General features: G+C 39.3%; 1 protein-coding gene across 7 annotated transcripts in view; it reads right to left on the bottom strand.

Moving 5' to 3' along the window:
- The window catches only part of ltbp1 (latent transforming growth factor beta binding protein 1), a 134,205-nt gene that overhangs the window by 89,288 nt on the left and 23,215 nt on the right, over positions 1-21,702 (bottom strand). For 6 of the 7 annotated variants that reach the window (XM_051422791.1, XM_051422750.1, XM_051422763.1 and 3 more), the window contains exon 4: positions 9,025-9,176. In XM_051422791.1, coding sequence (XP_051278751.1) covers positions 9,025-9,176 — 152 coding nt within the window. Of the gene's footprint in view, positions 1-48; positions 5,481-9,024; positions 9,177-21,702 lie in introns of those variants that run through there. The other variant, XM_051422804.1, reaches the window with a different exon arrangement.

Genomic DNA, 21,702 nt, shown 5'->3' with positions numbered 1-21,702 from the left:
TCCTTCATTATAAGTGTCTGAGAGGTAGATATTGGCATATGAGCATACCAAGCTTTATTCCAAAACAGACAAACAGCAGACATGCCACCTTCAGCTCCTGTGCCTGCTTCCCTTTGTCTGGTTTTCTTCTCATTCTTTCTTTCTTCTTAGTTTCCTCAAATAAAGAAAGAGAGCTCAAAAAATCCTTTGCTATGAGTTCACACTGAGATCAGGAAGAAGTCGCCTTAAGCAGTACTATAAAACAGCTTATCTGCTGAGTCCTTCCCCACCCTCATAAAACCCAGCCCTCAGTACAGACTGACAGGAAGAAGAGATGGGTGAAGAGGACAAACTTTGACAGTAATATTGCATCTAATTTCCCCATCTCAAGTACCTGACAAATTAAATCCCTCTACCTACTGTACAGCAATAACTTACATACAGCTCTTCAAGCAAATGTAGCTTTTCCTTCAATCGTTTTAACTTGATCTTTTAATATATCTTCCCTGTGCAGTAGTTCTTGGCATCCTTGTGTCAGGTCCAAACCCCTGTCTCCAGTGCTCAGTGCTTTGTCTGTGGCTGTCAGCTGTTCACACTAAAGAGTGCAGACGCATGGAGTAAATCCAAGCAGCCAGAGGAATGTTTCATAAACCTGAGAGGCATGAAAAACCACTGGGTCAGACGTCCCGGGCTACCTAAACATTCACTAATAAGTGCAAAAATTAACTACTAAAGAGGGACCTAATATGATGTAGTGGTTACAACTAAATGCCAGTGGAAAGATGGTTTTAGAAATGCTGCCAGGATCATATATGGATGTCCAAGATTTGAAGTCTAAACACCGTTTGCCTAATTCCATTTGGTGGGATGATTATTTCAAAAGAAATAGGAAGGAAAAGAGTGGTAAGGTAACTGTGGATGGGGAGACTGAGTGCTGAGTTCCTCGCTTCTTCAAAAGAACAATTCTTGACTTAATGTAAACACAAGGTTCAAAACACAGAACTGGAAACTGCTGATCTACAAATTGATTACAATAGACAACAACAACATTTTAGTTAACATTAACTCCAATTAGTCTAAGGGGCGAACAAATTCCAAGAAACACACTGTCTGCAAAACCATTATTTGCCTGGCGAGCACTCCTCTCTTGCACCACACATCACAGTTTTCTAGGGGTTTTTAGATGTGCATACAAGTTAAAATATCTTACATTTTTCAGTGCAAGGCAGGGAGTTGTGCTACTCATCAATGGCCCAGACAGCTAATAAAACCAAGCAAGAGGAGAGCTTTACTACTTTACCACTCCGTTCCTGTTTACGCAATAATTAGCCTGCTAGCTAGTTGGCTGTTTGACTGTGAGAGAGCGACGAAGCAGACACCCACCTCTTCGAAATTAAGCTTGAGTTTAAGCATCTAGAGCTCGACTTCGACTTCATTAAATTTTTTTCTGTTAATCATATTTGATCGCCTGGTTGTTCATGCTGCCTCGCTCCACCAGCTGTTTTTTCCCCAATGCTCTTTTTAAAGTGGCAGCCTGTAGCATTGCATCTGTGTGATCGGCCCCTTAGAAATCAACTAAACTGAAGTTGTTAATGTTGACTGATACGTTTTATTCAGTTTATCATAAATTTTTGTAAACACTAGTAAAACTGGCTTACATTTCCAATTACAGTTAACAGACAAACACTAATAGCCAATTTATAAACTCTTCAATTATATATGGTAATATATAATAGTTTTATTTTCCGCACTCAAAACCTTACAGACTGTGGCTTTAACAACTTCCAGTTTTAAGATATTGTGTCAAAGTCTCTGATCATTTGGTCTTAACTAACAGGTCTTTAATGAGGTTAACCCCGACTAACAAGTTTTAATCAGATCAAACACTAGAAAATAGGCTTGTCACAATAAACTGTCAAAGGACTAACTCTGACCAAGACCACCAATATGCACATGCATCAAAGTTGTGTTGGATGAAATCATGCAACATTAATCTGCAGACCAATCATAAAAATGAACATTATGATTAGTTGCGGATGGGAAGTGTCATGACAACGGCTGCGCATGCAGATGCATCAACCACTAGCTCCTTCAAAACTTGCTACATTGTTTTCAGCTTTGTTGCTGAAAACATCTTGTGTCTGATTGTAAGATTCAGAATATGCTGCGGCCGGGAAAAGCTAGCTCCTTCAAACCTCTCTGTTTTTATTCAATCTGTTTACGGCTTTATTGCTTTATTTGAAACAAGTATTACCCAGGCTACCACAGAAATGGCCTGCAATAATCAGAAAACCGGATCAGCCCATCAACAGCGGGCCCGTTGCTCAATGAGAAGAGAGCTGGATAGAAGCCATGCTGCCCAAGTTTGGACTTAAGGTTGCTGGCTAACCACATGCATGGAAGCTTTAAAATGAATATGGAAAGGGAGTCAGGAAAGCATCTCAGACACAACACAGACATCAATCACCTTGAAGGATGAAAATATGAGTGAGAATCATCCAGGCAGCAGAGAGGCTGGAGAAACCTGGCGCTATGGGTGTGCATTAAGGTGCCAGGCCTGCCCTGGATGACCTCTGTGCACCTCTTTACATCATTAGTTTTTATTTGAAGTAGTAATTACTTCAAGCTCCAAACTACACCACTCATGCCACCAGGATTTAAGCAAAGATCCCTACTTGGCTGTTTCTGGGGGAAAAAATCTTTCACAATCTTACAGTGTTACAGGGCCGTAATATTCAATTCAAGCAGACGCTGCATTCTGCCTCCCTTGTCCTTTAAAAGTTTCACCTTGAGACAGCACTTTCACATTTACCATATATGGAGACTATGCCACTTGCTGTCACTGGTGATGCACAATCAGCATTATTGGGATTAATTGTAGTGAGCGAGGCATGCTTCATCAAAATAAAGCCCACCATCCAGCTGGCATTTAAAAAGAAGAAGAAGAGCCAAGGGGTCTGTCCTAGGTTTCTGCCTTTTAAAAGGAAGTTTTTCCTTGCCGCCATCGCCAAGTACTTGCCCATGGTGGGAACTGTTGGGTCTCTGTAAATAATGCTATAAGGAGTTTGGTCTAGTTTGCTCCAATTGAAAAGTGTCCTGAGATAACTGCTGTTATGAATTGGCGCTATACAAATAAAATTGAATTGAATTGAATTGAAATTCATAGATGAGTGGCAAGAGACTATTTTTTATTTAGTTCAAAAACATTGCCCCCACTCTATTCAAGACCTTGATAAAGAGTTAAAGAATTGTCTTATATGCCAAATTGTAAACAGAAATGTATTTGTGTCAGGTTAGCATTATGGCTCCATATCAAACTGTAGGTCAATTATTATGCACTGAATTGGTTTTTGTCATGTCAGGATTATTATTAAATGCTGAAATCCCAGCATGTTTCTCATTACACCCCTTATGATCTTTCAGGGAAAAAAAGTAATCTCAACTTTGGCATCCATGGGAAACCTGGCGCTGGATCTGCAAGGGGTAATTTCTTTCTGATGCTTCTATTGGGCAGCACATGGTTTACGGATTTTAAGGGTAATTTGGGTGGTTTTGCATCTGATGGCCATTCACTACTTGCAGAGAATGTATGTTGTTTATTGCTCTCTGTTCATATTCCCTTGCTGGCTTGATTTTGTGGGAAATGTTATATACAATCAAGTACAGTTCAGCCTTTTGACAGGACAAGTGTGTATTCTGTAGGAAGTAGGAGTGACTATCAAGAATGTAAATCTTGACGTTTTCTGTGTTGGAGAGTACTTCAACATATGTGAAAAAGGTTGTATTAAGCATTCTGTGAGAAGTCTGATAAATGTCCTCAAGTGCTATCACTTAATTACCAAACCTCATCTATGCTTGAGGTCACATACACACATAACAATATTCAATCATAATTACAGAACAGGAAGTAAGTCTTATATGGCAATAATGATATGATTTCCATGAAATTTGCATGCTGGGGTGTATGTCTGACACGGTAGCACATGACACGGTCGCAGCACACCCTGACACACGCAGACTGTGGGGGCTCATTCATCATAATTTTTTAATTCTTATGCCAAACAATTGAAAGCCTTCATGTTCTATGAAAGCTATATATTTGTCAAGTTTTTGATGAACTTTTGTTTGTTGTTGTGTTAACAATAGTGATGTCTTAGATTTGGTTTGGTCAGAGCTATGGAATACTAAAGCATCCATCTCTGCTTACTACATCTCACCTTTCATACCAAGTGAGTGAAACTACAGGTTGTGAACTTCTTTTTAAAAAAACCCAAAATGGGAAATGATCAGTTAGCTTATTAGTATCGGCCATGAGAAGCAGCTAATCTTTGGATATTGTACCTGTTGAAAAAACTCTATATTGTGCATCCTTACTCTGGTTGTGATGCATTCGTTTGAATAATGTTTTCCATTATGAGTCTGACAATGTTATACGAGTGCAATGCTAAATCTGTGGAGTACTCTTCCAAAAAAGTGTGGCATGCCTTCCTGTCATTGCACACCATCATGAGAGGTCAATCCTCTAGCTACATTTGTGTATCATTTTATTACCACCACATTTATACATCAAGGTCATTGGCATGAAGTGATTACACCCAGCCAAAAGAGGTGGCAATGTAAATTTTCTCAGAACTAAAGAGAGACACTTTTTGGATGTTTTACCTGACAAGTTTATATTTCCAGGGAGAATGAATGAGGACCTATCAACTAATAACAATTTATACTGGTGTTTTCTGACAACTGGGTGACCCTAATGAAGGCCAAAACGAGCTTGTCCTAAGATGAAGTGGTACTTCATACTAGTGTTGCTGGACTACTTCCCTTCTCCATACACCTTAGAATTAGGTAAAGAAATACAGTCTCTCATTGCACACCACCATAGCATTCTTATTTGGTCATTGCAGTGATGGCGAGGTGATCCTCTCTGAACAAACCTTCAGTCAGGGCCAAGACTACTAACATTTGTCTGAGGGTGTTTTTGGCAGTGTGGGAGAGCTGAGCAGAGATGGGAAATAACTTTCCAGATGTGGCACCAAAGCCAGTTGCTGACAGGCTGTCTGTCGTGTGTGACAAGGCTGACAGAAAGGCTGAGGGTCTTGTTTTAGAAGAGCAACAACAGAGTGTAGCACTGACTGCATGTGGAGTAAAAACCAGCAGTGGTATTTCCATTAATTTAGACTGAGAGGCCTTGAGTGTTATTTGTAGATATAAAAATCTGCTGTAAGTGGTACACAGTGAAGGGAAGGCCCAAACTGACGGTTGTTGAAACATATTTTTTAGTTTGGCCTAGGGTTGGGTATCGTTTGAATTTGATCAATTCCGATTCGGTTTATCAATTCTGGTTCTTATCAATTACCAGTTTCAATTCTAAATGTTTAAAATGTTTTGATGCTTATGGAGCTATTATTGTAGCAAAACTATATACAAATGTGTGTGGAGAGTTGTGTAGCTGTATCTCAATCTGTGTGCGCATAATCAGATCTGTGAATGTGTAAAATAATCTGTAAATATGAACTGAGGCTTGTGAATATGTACAGAAATCTGCAAATGTGTGTTAAGAATCCATGTGTGCGTAATCAGATTTGTAAATGTGTAAAAAATCTACAAATCTGTATTCAGATTTGTAAGTGATATTTATTAAATCTACAAATCTGTATTCAGATTTGTAAGTGATATTTGTACACGTGTAGACAAATCTGTTAAAGTGTAGACAAATCTGTAAATGTGTAGACAAATCTGTAAGTGCAGACTTATGCAAAAGTCTAAGTATCTGCTCAAAGAGCTGGAAATACAGACAAATCATCAGTTACAATTTTGGCTTAAGTCAATTTCTTTTTACACAGGATTTTTGCTACACTTCTGCTGTGGCAGATCGTAAATGCATCTGGAGAGCTGTGTGTGAGGTGAGATTTGTCTGTGTGCCTCAGCAGCTGTACAGTCTACAGACCACCAGTCGGTGGTAGAGAGACATTGCTGCGCTCCCTTCCTTGTTTAACCTAGTTTTCTACAGGAAAATAGCAATACAGGGCACTTAAATTACTTAATTTACTGTTTATCAAACCACAAATGAGTCAAGAATTACGTTGGAAAATGCTAGCTCAAAAATGACTGTTTCTGGCAACCAGGCCTCACTGATTACTGTCCAAACCTTATATATAAGTTACTGTCAATGGTACAAACACACAACTTTGAACTTTATTCACTGATTTTGTGAAAATGGATAATATTTCATGGAGAAATTATTATCTGGTTTTCCCTCTGATGTCCTCTGGCTGCTTTCTGCCTCATCTATCTGTGATTTGTTTACTGGTGGACGGATAACATTAGCTTAATTGTTTCTAAAGTATGCAGCTAGCTAGTTAACTGTAGCTGGGAACTGGAGATAGCTGAGCTTAGCGTGAATACAGCTGACCAGGGACCGATGGAGACCAGTCTCATGACAGGGAAGCCGATGTGGTTTTCTTGCCGGGTTTGGCTCCTGGCGGGGCTGACCCCACCGTAAGCCCCACTCAGGCCTTTCGGAAGTGGGCGCCTCCCTCTCACTTCTCTCAGCTTCACGTCTCTCCTGTCCCCCCCGCCTGAACCCCCAGAGTCTCAGTCATCCCCAGAGCTGCTATAAACCATCGATACTGTACTCCCTACCGTTAAACTGCCTCCATCCGTCCGGAGTCTGTTTGGTCCCAGTACATGTTCATTTTCTAAACTACTGTACGTTACTTATGACCTCAGGGCTTTAGTCAGACAGAAGTGGGCATGGCTGCTGAGGCACACAGACAAATCTCTCCACACACACACAGATGTCAACATGCATTTGCAGACCTGCCATGGTTGAAGTGTAGCAAAAGTCACATGTAAAGAGACAGCCAATAGAGTCCCGCCTGAGTTGTAACCTATGATTTGTCTGTATTTCCAGCTCTTTGAGCAAATACTTAGATTTTTCAACCATTAATATTTATGTCTGCACTTACAGATTTGTCCACACATTTACAGAGTTGTCCACACGTGTGCAAATATCCTTACACTTACAAATCTGAATACAGATTTGTAGATCTTTTACATTTACAAATCTGATTACGCACACACGAATTCTAAACACACATTTGCACATTCATGTACACATTCACAAATCTCAGTACATATTTACAGATAATTGTACACATTCCCTTCTTTATACTTGTGGGTTCATGGTTATGTTCATAATTAACTCAATTAAAAATGTTTTAAAGAGGAAATTCATGAATTTAATATACTTTTTGGCCAAAAATACCCTACAGCAACACTAATTACAAAGTATTTACAATAATATCAGCTGCTGTGATGATATTTACTGAGCTACTCACACTGGAGCTTCAACACACTATTTTCCACAGAAAGACTGTGACTGAGAGTGACCTGGCTGCAGACATAATGGCAGACATCCACAAGAGAATGCACATGAGGCAATTAGCCATGTAGCTAGCGGTCCCCTGACTCTTCTGAACTGGGAGCTCTGCACAGCAGCTTTGAACCACTTGCAAACTCAATATACACCTTAAAATATCTTGACACCGCAGTTCCCCTTTTCCTTTTCCACCTTTCCACACTTTAAACTGTAAAAGAGATAACGTGTCTTCTGTGGTGAGGTTGTTGAGTAGCAGAGGGACTTAAATGGGGGTTAGATAACAGGTATTCAGAGGCTCCACTATAGACAGCATCCCCCCTTCATATCCATCCAGGCACTTGTTGTTTCAGAAAATGTAGGGAAAGTGTTATATTTTCCTCCATTTCTTCCATCCTAAGTCTCACACTCCCTGCCTTTCTCTGAAATTGCCCTCTTAAAATAAGACTTATAATTAATTTTCGACAGCCCCAAGCAGCAGGCAATGCTTAAGCCTTTATGTCATTACCGCTCAAGCTGCAATTTGAACAAATCCTGTTACTGCAAGCTCAACAATCATTCCATATACTGACAGCATTAGAGGAGCTATGATGTAGCATTGGCTGGGGCTATCAGACTTTCACTCAGCTCCCTTTGGAGCAACAAAAGACATTGTACAACTTTTTTTACATATGCAGTAGTACTCCTGAAAAACATTTTGATGTGTAAAGAATTTAGTTATATGTGAGCGTTTGACCATCTTCATACAGTACTACTGATATTGCATGGAGTGGCTGGGAAAGAATATCTGTCACATACAGCCAATTTGTTATCAGGAGCATTATTCTTGGGCATTTACATGTAATATTGGATAGTTGGATGTTCTGAGCTTGATGTTCCACCTGCTGAATACCATTCTGCAATCTGTCCTAAAAGACAGACATGGGCTTGGCACAGTTGTCCAGTTCTGATATAATGGAGTCAATCCCATCTGAACCACAGAAATACCAAACATGTAACAAATAATTCCACTGTGGTGTTGGAGAGTTTCATTCAATACTCACCCTTCAGCACTCTCACTCTGTAAAAATTATCATCAAACCTGCTTTTCCTAAATCTACTTCTTAAAGAAACCTACCAGTGTTTTAATATGTGGTAACCTATTGACTATAAGTTATGTATAATTAAAATTACTGCTCACCACTTTTCAAAGTATGTATGTGTTTTTCCATCTTGCACACATCCACCGGTTTCAAATGAATTCTGTATATATAACAAATATATATATATACACAGTATGTAAATATAAAAAAATTAAAATCTACTTTCTGAGACCAGAAACTTGTCTTGAGTCAGGTAAGTCGTGACAGTGAACACCATCTCTGCTTTTGTCTGCTTTTTATTTTTATCTTATTTTTAAGAGTGGATTGAACTTAATAGTAAACCTAATACCTTTTGGCAATAATATAAGGTCTAATGTGATGGACTTCAAGTAGCATCAGGTTTCTGATAAATTATTTTCTTACCATAGTGACATTAATGGAAACCAATGACAATCTAGAAGGCAGGACATGCATTCAAAACTCTTTCCAAAGCACTATTTTACACTTGAAATTGTCACTCTTAATAAACATCATTAACATACCCAAGTGAAAGTAAAAAGGTGATCTGTAGGTAGACTTACTTACCATGGATGGGGTTGTGTCCCATTGTCAGGGGGATCGGCCTCTCAGGTTTAGACTGGACATGTGTCTGTGTGTGTGTGGTGTGTGTGTGGTAGAATTTGGGCTTTATAACATACTGTTGGCTCTGAGCTGGGTGCATGGGCATGGACCGGATCCTGAGGGGAAAGAAGAACATCAGTCGTCAATCAGTTAGTCAAATGGAAACTTAAATGTTAACATAAACCATTGCCATAATTTGAAGTACAGGAAAAAAAACAGCGGCAATGGACACTGGTAACTAGTGTTCTGACGGTGTTATTTGTAGAGCAATGCAGACAAACCAGCGTACAAGTATAAATGCTCACAACAAAGTAGGTCGCTTGCCTAAGCTTAAGCGTAGGCTTTACATGCAGTAGCTATGCTCTCAGTACTTTGGTCACCAAGTTGACCAAAAGGACAATCTCTCAAAAACTTGTATTCCTTTAAATCTGTTATCTAAATGTAACAGCAGCTATTTTTCTTTTGACAGCTGTCACAGCAGTTACTCAGGTATGGAAGGAAATGAAAAATGAACTCAAAGTTTCTACCCACAGAAAGCAGCATCTTTCTACCCTGTGATTCACTGTGGATTTATTCCTTAGAATATGTGATCATGGGGAGCGTTGCTGAGCTTTAATGGAGTAGGACGTGAGTTTGGAAGCTCCTGCCGATTACGATTAAAATTGTAATTCATCTGCGCTTTTTGGTCACATAATTAGTCTTGTCTTACTCCACAGTACTTTTTGTTGGGAAGTTTAACTCTGGACTGCATAAATTGTCTGGAACAAACTCTAAAACTCGCTATACTATTCAGACACAACTGCGGCCTGGTCCACAAACACATACCATATTTTGTATTTTTGTACTTTAGATCAGATCAGCACTACCTCATTTTATGCTTTCTGCATCTATTTGTAGTGCCTACTGCTATTTGTATTTTCACATGCTTTACTGTATTCATCTGATCTATGTGGAAATTTGATTTGTGTTATTAAGGCGGTCATCTTTGTTGTTTTGTTGGAATTAGGGATGGGAATCGAGAACCGGTTCTTCTTCAGAACCAGTGCCCAGTGAATCAATTCCTTGGAACCGTTAGCGTGCCTGTTTAACGATTCCGCTTATCAGGTTCCACTAGTTACAAATGCGTCATGATGTCACACACGCGCTGCGTTTTTTTGGTTCAGAACGCGGCGAACATGGCGTCGAGGCAGAACCGCTCTAAAGTTTGGTTATATTTCACGCGAAAAGACGACAATACGGTCACTTACAGTTTCTGTATGATGTTTATTAGACCTATGTAATCTGAATTGGAAGGGCACGTTGTCATGAGCTGTATCTTGTATATTTATTATTAGCTATGTGGTATGTGTATGCACCTTTATGTAATCTGGTGGAAAAACATTAAATTTAAAACCGGATCATACCAAACAAATATCTGCTTGCGTGTCCCAGTGTATGCAAAGTGTGCTCCTTTTTGATGTGAAGGAAATGGCCACCCTATTTCAGTCTGTGTTTTTAGTATTTATGGCACATAATGGCAGTTGGACTTAAAAAGCCAAACATTTATTTTTTTGTCTGGACCAATTAATGTGAAAATTAACAATTTCGTAATCCTAAGGCACTCTTGATAATCTTTCAAGGCACACACTAGCGTGCCATGGCATACTGGTTGAGAAACACTGCCCTAGGCTATGGGTCCCTGACTTTGAGAAGTAGCTCCCTACTTTTAGGTTGGTTCTGAGGTTGCTACACATAATTTGTGTATACTCTGTGCTGTGTCTTCTGATCAGATATTAAAGCGAGTTAATACAAACAAACTAATTTGTACTTATTCCCTCACCCAATGAGAATCAATAGGAGAATCGATCAGAGAATCGATAAGGAATCGGATCGATAAGCAATATCGATAATGGAATCAGAATCGTTAAATTCTTATCAATTCCCATCCCTAGTTGGAATGTTCACCTTTAGATGAAACAATATGTTATAATGTGAGCTTTTTCAATATAACGTGTTTATCATTGCGCGCATACTGTTAAATAGTGTCGAAATCCTAGTGTTGAGTTTTTTTCTCTCTTTTTCTCTCTTACTTTTGTTTGTTCCGCATAGTCTATGGGTTGTTTAGTATTTCTACAGGAGACTCATCTTCGTATTGAAGATCACCATAGATTACATTGCCCTTGGGTAAGTCAAGTCTTCCACTCAAACTTTAATTCAAAAGCTAGAGGAATCGCCATCTTAATTAACAAAAAAGTTCAGTTCTCATCCACTGATGTTATCGCTGATAGGAATGGCAGATACCTTATGTTTGCTGGTACCCTAATGCAAAAAAAGGTTTCGTTGGTAAATGTATACGCCCCGGACTTCGATGATGTTGAATTCGCTAACAGATTGCTGAGTAACATCCCCTTCTTGAATACACACCTGCTGATCCTCTGAGGGGATTTAAATTGTGTTTTTGACCCAATCTTGGATCGGTCTAATCCTCGTAATCTGACTCAATCGCCTATGTCTAAAACATTCTCTGATTTTATGAAACAGAATGGTCTTATTGATCCATGGAGATCTCATAACCCCTCTATTAAAAAATTATCTTTCTTCTCCCAGGTGCACCATTCATATTCTAGAATTGATTACTTTTTTATTGACAGTACCCTTAACTCATGTGTAAATTCTTCTGACTATTTAGGTATTGTAATATCTGACCATTCACCTTTATCATTAGATATTCAACTTTCTACCGATAAACAAAGCCCACCACTTTGGAGATTTAACTCTCTTCTTTTGGCAGACAAAGAATTTTGCGAACTCATTTCAAATTCTATTGATGAGTTCTTGTCCTTCAATCAAAATGACTCCCCTACATATTGGTCCTTTAAATAACAACTGTAATGGCAATTTTTAAGAACCTATACAACCCTTTGACCTGGTCATTGTAAAACCATATGCAACTGTTGAAGAGGCTATTATATGCATGTAACCTTTAACCCTATTTCTAACTACACTCTATGTCCAAGTAAACAGCGGGATGTTGAGACTTCACTAAGAAGCCAAGGACATGATCATCTCAGCACACTATCTGTCTGTTGACTGTCCCAGAACTCAGGAATGTGTAACTGTGCTAACTCCTCCAACAGGGATAAAACCATACTGCTTCTTCCAATCAGGGCTCTTTCGGACTTTCACATACACATGCGCGGTGAGCAACACCTTTGTGTGATTTGCATTGTATGGACGGAGGCCGCACTTGGCCACACAACAACAACAACAACATAGCAACTGAAGCAGGTAGCAGCGGTGTTAAACCAGCGCCTTCAACTTTAAAAGCAGACGTATGGAGTCATTTTAGATTCCAGTGTAAACCCGGAACACAGGAAATAGACAAAAGTAAGGTAGTGTGTGAGCTGTGCCAGGCAGTACTAAAATACTGTGATAACACAACAAATTTGCGCAACCACTTAAGCCGACACCCTGCAGATGCTCTGCAGCAACCCGCGGCTAAACCTGTGGATTCAAAACAGACGCAACTCGACAGATCCTTCCTTTGCAAACTGCCGCCAAACTCTGCCCGCACATAGAAGATAACGGAGTCTGTGGCCGTCTTCATATGTAAGTACCTACGACCGTACAGTGTTGTGGAAAACGGGGGTTTTAAGAAATATTTGGAAAAAAAAGAATATGTGATCATTTGCCTGTAGTATGCAAAAGTTTGACAAATAATATATTTTAGTGACTCCATTGTCAGTACTTAGTGCCCTGCTATCCTCTTTTCAGATTCACCAGACTTCTAGGCTTAAAAACCTCACGAATGTCTTCAATGATGTTCTTTAATTCTACACAAAGGACACAGAAAAAAAAGAGAATGTGTCCTCAGTGCAAACAGGAAAAAAAAACTGAAACCCAGGATTTTGTGCCATTCATTCTGTCTAACCCTTCTATAGGACAGCAGGATTTCACCCTGCACTTAAGTGCGGACATTCAGAACAGGTTTTAAACAGTTTTACCTTTAGATGGGAACAGATAACATTTCATACAAGCTAGTTTTTAGCATAAAACTGCCTTAAATGGTGTTCTAAAAGGTAACTTGGTGTTATTAACCACAGAGATTTGAAGGAACATTTTCAGGTTCATCACTTATGAGATGGAAAAGAAGCTGAAGTCACTGTCACAGTCAGTGAGATCAACAGTTAAAGCTTGACCATTTGGATGTCTTGCCATGTTGCCAGATGGGACTGTCTATGTATTACTTTTGTGTTCATAGGAAAAATAGTAAGTCTATTTCAGCCCCCAGATTCTGGCTGGGGCTTGTGTTAAAAATAAAAGTAGGCATGAATATATCTGTGTTTGGACAGCTTTGTGTTTGTAACTACCAGTCATCCTCTACATCCTCTAATATTAAAAGTAATTGTGCGAATGCCCACAGTCTACTTGGAGATGTACTGTGTTTACATCCTTTATCTTCTCAGTAAGGTCAGATACACTTCATATAGTCAGCCGTGTTTAGTACAGACTGAAAGCTTCATTAAACCAAATTGGGAATGAGCTCTGAATTGCAACCATGCAGTTTCACAGTAGTGGAAATAAGCTTGAGCTTATCTTAATGAGCTTATCTCAGCTTAGTTAAAGAGATCAATTCCTCAAAAACAGATAGAAGAAAAGACTACTGACATAATTGCAGGATTCTCTGGTGTTAACAATGTATGAACATGGCAATGATTACTGCATCCTGTCACGCAAATAAGAGGAACTTGCCCCTGTATTGCTCCACAGCATTACTTGTGATCAAAACTTTTACAAGGTAACTTTATCAGAATCAGAAATTTACTTTATTGTGGCTTTAAGGTTTAAAAGAAAAAAAACAACATTTTTGGTGGTCATGTAGCACAAATTAATTTTTGAATTGAAGTTTTCTAGGTTGCAGATTTGCAAAAATATGCTCGCTTTGCCTATACAGATTCTACCTTCCCTCACCTCCCTAAAACACTAAATGCCAGTGTGTAAACATGCATGCATACAAGCACATAAACACAAGAAAAATTCAACAATAATCGCTGTCTATAACGTTTCAATGGAGAATGATTTTAGAATTATATAGTATAAATTAATATCTTATACACAATAATACAATCAGAAAAGAGATTTGCCTACCCTATTCTTGGTTGCATAACCTAAACAGAAGAGCTATTTAAGACATTACAGTATCATAGCAGAGCTATTTACAAGGCTATCATTTTCTGTTTATTTATACTGTGGCAGGGGGCCTATCATATGAATGGGCTGAAAATATGCCCGGTTGAGAAATAGCTCTTCCTCCATGTTTAAAATCTTTCTGTGGCTGCACTCTCCTTGTATCCTTCATTGGACAACCATGTGGAAGGCCACCAATGTCCACCAGTGTTAAATCCTTAATATTAATATATTTTGCTTAATGTTTTGGAGACATTTTGACCACCATCAAGAGGAATTTTGCACTTAGTTAAGTTAGAGCAGCCACATGAGTCTCACTCTCATTGTCAATGCATTCAGTAGTTTAATCCAGTTCATTTCACTGAATGAAAAAAGTTGACCTAATGGTGGTACAAGAGGAAAAGTCAGGTGATCAGTTACAAGTATACATACACTAGGGCTGTACCCTACTCAAAATTTTGTCAGTCAAATTGTATTTGGCTGTTAAATACGAAGATTCAACTATTTGTTTCTTTTTCTTTTCTTTTAATTTCAGGGCCATACTACACTCCTATATCAGCAGTTCCTGCGGTGGAAAAGTAGCTATACGAGTCTCGTGTTTTAGCCTACCTCACATTTTAACACCTTTCTTCCCATCTGTGATGTTAAAACTTCAGATTTCCACAAAGTAAAAGTGTGCTTCCTGCTCATAGTTCAGTTGTTGTACCACCGTCTGGTTCAAAAGTGTATTAGCTGACTTCACCGACAGTGGACTGCTGCACTGCTGTCCGGTGTTACATTGCCCTTCATTAACTAGGACTGCACAATTGATTGAATATCATTATTATTATTAATTGCGTCTATGATACTGACGTTTAAAATGTATGCCCCACTAACGATCCATATTCAGATTACACACTAATGAAAACATAGTTATGAATATTATATTCAATTTCTGACAATAGATTTTCTTTTAACACATAGGCATGAGGGTGATATTGAACTTCTCAAATCACTCTCAGATAGGGGAAATAGATGTGTTTTGAAAATATAACAACTTTTAAAAGGATTTACTATGCATACTGACAGCTTTTGAATACTCTTACTTTCCAGTGTGAAAGAATGGCATACAAAAACAAGCTAAGAAATAGTATGTTGTATGGAGTTGTGTTAGGGTTTAGGTACTACTGGTATGTTCATCTGTGATGAGAGACAGAGCACCCCCTCTACGACTCTGATTTACATTGATTCATGTTTTGCTGCATCCTATTACTGTTTCTTGCTGCAGTAATACAATTTCTTCATGGGATTCAATAAAGTTTCATTTGATCACTTGTCATATCTTTGGACTAGTGGATGTTACAAGTAAGTGTACAGTAGGCACTATTTACCACTCACACTATGTCTCTGTCTGCCTCACCACGTTTGAGTTCTACCTTTACCTTATTATCTGACCGTATTTGCTACAAATCAAGTTGAATAACATTTTCATTCTGTATTTACATGTGGATAAGACGGGTTTGTTTCAGGCTTGATGATTTAGTCAATGACAGGCAAGTCTGGGATTTCTTGTCATTATTTCTCATAGCAAAAAGTCAAAAGCAGTAAGGGATTAAAGTACTGATTAACAATTACTTCTATAGAATCAAAAATATGGCAATAACAAAGAGCTTTAACCCTGAGCTGTGAGACAGAGAGAAGAGTGACAGCTAGAGAGAAGTTATAAACATAAGATCTCATTCCAGTAGCAACAAAATATCTGGCGTGATCATGCACATTGGCGATGAATGAGCCAATAAATAAAAAAAAGTAAGAGAAGAGTTTGGAGAGTGTCCAAGGAATGGTTACAAGAGCCTGCTAGTCTTAAATATCAGGAGATTTTACTAATTTCTATATAAACAGATCTGTGAGTCAGGGTTGAGGGAGTAAGGTGTGTATGTGTGTGCGTGTGAGGCGGGCTGAATCTGTTCACTCTCGGCCTTGACTGCTCTGGCCGCAATCATAATCCACCGCCGACCTCTAAACTCTAGTCGTCCAAGTCTTCTTCCCCACAAGAGCTGACATACTCTGGTCTACCTTAATGAACCCACTGACCCTCACCAGAGCCCCCTAAGCAATATTGTAACAGGCAGGCTGCAGGGAGGGAAAGGTAGTATATCTCTGCACTGTATGTCAGTGTTTATTCTGGGCAACTGACTGGTTGACTGAAGGGATCAGTGAGATTCTTAGAGTGTGTAAGAACCATGAAAGAATTAGAGTTAGGGTTACCTGTCATTGCTTGCTTGATGCTGCACTAGGCCGATATGCGTGACAGAATGTATAGTACTTACATTTTAAAAACTTTTTTATATTTTGAAAGTTGAAATGTTCTGAAATATCTTTTGTATTTGATCAGGCTGAATTTGGATACATGTCTGGAATTAGTACATTAGATTTTGAAACGTCCATCCTTCCATTCATATATCTGAGTTGAGGTGGCAGGAGGCTTAAATATGGCAGCCCAGACAGCCCTCTCCCTAGCCACATGCTCCACATCTTTCTGGGGAATCCTGAGGTGGAATATGGAATATGGAATCCCTCCAGTGTTCTCTAGGTCTGCCCACAGTCTCTTCCAGCTAAACGTGCCTGTAAACTCTCCAGTGGGAGGGCTCTCGGAGGTATCCTGATCAGTTGCTGGATTGAGGGATTTTTTTCTTAGCTTTCACACTACAAATAAATGCATCCATAAATCACATTGTGAGGAACAGATGTCATGTCACAACTCATGGCAGACATGTTGACTATTTCTCATTACCCTGTATATGACAAAGTACACAAAAATGATAAGGACTATAACAACAGTGAGTTTGGATGGAAATTGTTCTATTTGCACAGTCTGCTAGTGGTATTTACCAACGCAGAACTAAAGCCAGTATTTCCATCTATGTTGTCTTCAAAGCCAACAAAATCAGTAATTTAGCGTGTAGAACATGGAAGTTGCTGGTCTACTCAAAAATTTATTAATTAGTCACTGTCATCTCTCCCAAGATTTAAGAACGAGCCTTCTCCTTGAGCAAGACTTGGTGCACAACTGCCCACAAGGATTACATTGTATTATGTTTCGCAGCTGCAGGCTCAATATTGACCAAATTCAAAAGTCATTCTAATTAGTCACTTTGACACAAAAAACATTAGAAAATGAAAGCTGCAAGCATAGATGCACGTGGACAAATCTGGTCAAAATTGCCACGGAGCGCTTACTTCCTGTTGCCAGTAGGTGGCGCTATCACTATATCTGAATATTGTCATGTAGACGTGTTCAGGGCAGGAGTCTTATCAAACGTTAAGTTTAATTGAGATTGGACCACATACACTGAAGTTATGAGTACGTGTTCAGGGTTGGACTGTTACAGAATATGTGAAGTTTAGTCGAGATAGGACATTTTACACTGAAGTTGAATACTATCTGGCACGCGGTTCGACGTACAGTCACAAATAGCACAACTTTTTATCTGCAGTTTGTTTTGATTGTACTGACCAATTTTGAAATTGAGCCGATAAATTCCCTAAGAGGAGTTCATTTAAATACAACAGGAAAAATGGCCAAAAATGACAGCAAAATTCAAAATGGCCGACTTCGACACCACACCACGAACACAACATACATGCACAAATAGCACAATGTTTGATCAGCAATATTTCTTAACTGTACTGACCAATTTTGAAGTTGATCCGATAAATTCCCTAGGAGGAGTTTGTTCAAATACCGTGCGAAAAAATTAAAATTAAAATTAAAACTGGCCAACTTCGACGCTACGCCACGAACACTGTTGGGTTTGGGTTATGGGTCCAAGAGGCGTTTTTGCTTGTCCCATCATGGTACACATGCGTACCAATTTTAGTATGTGTCAGTCATACGTGTCTTGGGGGCTGATTCTGGGGGGCTTGGCTAAGCCATTTTGCGACGCCCATCTACGGGACCAAGAAAATACATTAGCCTTTGCCACGACTGAATTTTGTGCAAAGTTTCATGAGTTTCGGGCATGTTTAGCCCCCCAAAAAGTGTTCATGTGTTAACAGAAAAGCTGATTTTTGCCATGGCAACATGGTTCCACGCAAATTCTTAAGATTCATAAGATGTCATCATCATCATCATCATCATCATCCCAAGGGAGTTCAGACAGAATTTCAGCTGGATCTGGTCAATCTGCTGGAAGATATACATAACATTATAAGAATGACATTTCCTTTCACCACTAGGTGGCGCTTTAACTATTATTGAATATTATCACATAGAAGTGCTCAGGGCGGGACTCTTATCAGACAAGTGAAGTTTGGAGCCGAATGGACAATGTACACTAAAGTTATAGTAACTTCATATGTTCTGCGGGACATCGAAATTTGACCCACACCACAGACACGCCCTTTAACAAAAACTCACCATATCATCAACAACATGTTTTGCATTTTCTGACTAAATTTCAGATAGATCTGATGATCCTGCTAGGAGTAGAACATGGAAGTATAAAAAATTTAATTTCTGGGTGCCCGGATAGCTCAGTGGGTAGAGCTGGCGACCCACGTACCGAGGCTGAGTCCTTGCTGCAACAGCCCAGGGTTCAAATCCGACCTGCGGCCCTTTGCTGCGTGTCATCCCCTCTCTCTGCCACCCCTTCCTGTCTATCTTCAGCTGTCACTACAATAAAGGCAATAAAAGCCCAAAAAATATACTTAAAAAAAAATATATATATACATAATAATACATTTCCTTTCACCACTAGGTGGCGCTCTCACTATTACCGAATATTATCACATAGACCTGTTCAGAGTGGGACTCTTATCAAACGTGAAGTTTCATTAAGATCGGATCATGTACGCAGAAGTTACGACAAATCCCTCTTTCATGGCGAGTTGCTGAAATTCCACGCCACGCCACGGGCATGCCGTTCGACGGCATAATTAAATTCAATTTTATTTGTATAGCGCCAATTCATAACAGAAGTTATCTCAGGACACTTTTCAAATAGAGCAGGTCTAGACCGAACTCTTTAAAACATTATTTACAGAGACCCAACAGTACCACCATGAGCAAGCACTTGGCGACAAGGGCAAGGAAAAACTGCCTGTTAAAAGGCAGAAACCTAGGACAGATCCTCCGGCTCTAGGTGGGTGGTCGTCTGTCTCGACCAGTTGGGGTGAGAGAGAGAGAGAGAGCGAGAGACAGACAGACAGGTGCACAGCAACAACAGTATTGGCAATGGCAATCTAGCAGGACCATGGCAGGAGGGTCAACCAGGATCCACAAGAACCTGCGAGACGAGAAAGCACAAGAACTCCGGGGAAGAAGCGAAGTCAGTAACATGCATTAATGGGACATGAATGAGTGCAGAAAGAGAGAGGAAGGGAGGAGCTCAGTGCACCATGGGAAATCCCCCGATAGTCTAGGCCTATAGCAGCATAACTAAGGGATGGTTCAGGACTCACCTGATCCAGCCCTAACTATAAGCTTTATCAAAGAGGAATGTCTTAAGCCTACTCTTGAATGTGGTGAGGGTGTCTGCCTCCCGAACCACAAATGGAAGCTGGTTCCACAGGAGAGGAGCTTGGTAACTGAAGGCTGTGGCTCCTGTTCTACTTTTAGAGACGGTTTATTTAAAGAAATAAAAACAAGAGGAGTTCAACATAAAAATCTAATAAAAATGAAAACCAACTCCTCAGTAGCACAAAATAAGAGAATGAAATGTGGACTGTTAAATATCAGGTCTCTGTCTTCAAAAGCTGTTTTAGTGAATGAATTAATATCAGATTATGATATTGATATACTTTGTCTTACTGAGACCTGGTTGTCCCATGAGGAGTATGTTAGCCTAAATGAATCCACCCCCCCAGTCATATTTATACTCACATTCCTCGAGGCACCGGCCGGGAGGTGGAGTAGCAGCCGTATATAATTCGAGCGTTTTAATGGACCCTAAACCTAAACTAAATTATAATTCATTTGAAAGTCTTGTTCTTAGTCTTTCTCACCCATCCTGGAAAACACTGCAGCCAGTTCTATTTGTTATAGTGTACCGTGCTCCTGGACCGTACTCTGATTTTATATCTGAATTCTCAGAGTTTTTATCAAGTTTAGTCCTTAAATCAGATAAAGTAATTATTGTAGGTGATTTTAATATTCATGTGGATGTTAACAATGACAGCCTCAGTAACGCATTTATATCATTACTAGACTCAATTGGCTTCTATCAGAGTGTAAATAAACCAACTCATTGTTTTAATCACACTCTTGACCTTGTTTTATCATATGGCATTGATATTGAACATTTAATAGTCTGCCCACATAATCCTTTCCTATCTGACCATTATTTAATAACTTTTGAATTCATACTATTAGATTATAAGCCATTAGGCAAAACTTCCTACAGCAGATGTCTATCTGACAGTGCTGTAGCTAAAGTCGTAGTAGAGTTCTATAACAACTTTAGTCCCTCTGAAATTGATAATCTTGTCGATAGTGCTGCAGGCTTACTACGATCAACATTAGACTCTATCGCTCCTATAAAAAGGAAATTATTAAAATATAGGAGACTAGCACCTTGGTACAACCACCAAACCCGCCAGTTAAAGCAAATAGCTAGGAAATCTGAAAGGAAATGGCGCTCTTCCAAATTATCAAAATATCTCTCAATTTGGCAAGATAATCTTAAAACCTACAGAAAGGCCCTCCGTAATGCCAGAGGAGCCTATTACTCAGCACTAATAGAAGAAAATAAGAATAACCCTAGGTTCCTCTTCAGCACTGTAGCCAGGCTGACAGAGAGCCACAGCTCTGTTGAGCCACATATCCCCATAAACTTAAGTAGCAATGACTTCATGAGCTTCTTCTATAATAAAATTATTACTATTAGAGAGAAAATTAATCACCAACTGCCATCAACAGTTATCAGTGGCTCTCCAAGTTCAGGGACTTTTGCTAATGTAAACTTAGATATATATTTAGACAGTTTTTCTGCTATTGATCTTCATCAGTTAACTTCAATCATTTCTTCATCGAAGCCATCAACCGGTCTATTAGACCCGATCCCAACTAGGCTGCTTAAAGAAGTTATTCCCTTAATTGGCACTTCTTTACTGGATATGATTAATCTTTCTTTATTATCAGGATATGTACCACAGTCCTTTAAAGTAGCTGTAATTAAACCCCTTCTTAAAAAGACCACTCTTGACCCAGGGGTTTTAGCCAACTATAGACCAATCTCTAACCTCCCCTTCCTCTCTAAGATTCTGGAGAAAGTAGTCGCCAAAGAGTTGTGTGACTTTCCACATAACAATGGTTTATTTGAGGATTTTCAGTCAGGATTTAGAGTTCATCATAGCACAGAGACAGCTCTGGTTAAAGTTAATAATGACCTTCTGATTGCTTCTGACAATGGACTTGTCTCTGTACTTGTATTATTAGATCTTAGTGCTGCATTTGACACCATTGACCATGATATTCTTTTACAGAGACTTGAGCAT

This window comes from Dicentrarchus labrax, unplaced genomic scaffold (genome assembly GCF_905237075.1).
Source record: "Dicentrarchus labrax unplaced genomic scaffold, dlabrax2021, whole genome shotgun sequence".
NCBI classification, from domain to species: domain Eukaryota; kingdom Metazoa; phylum Chordata; class Actinopteri; family Moronidae; genus Dicentrarchus; species Dicentrarchus labrax.
This window is presented reverse-complemented; position numbering and strand designations above follow the sequence as displayed.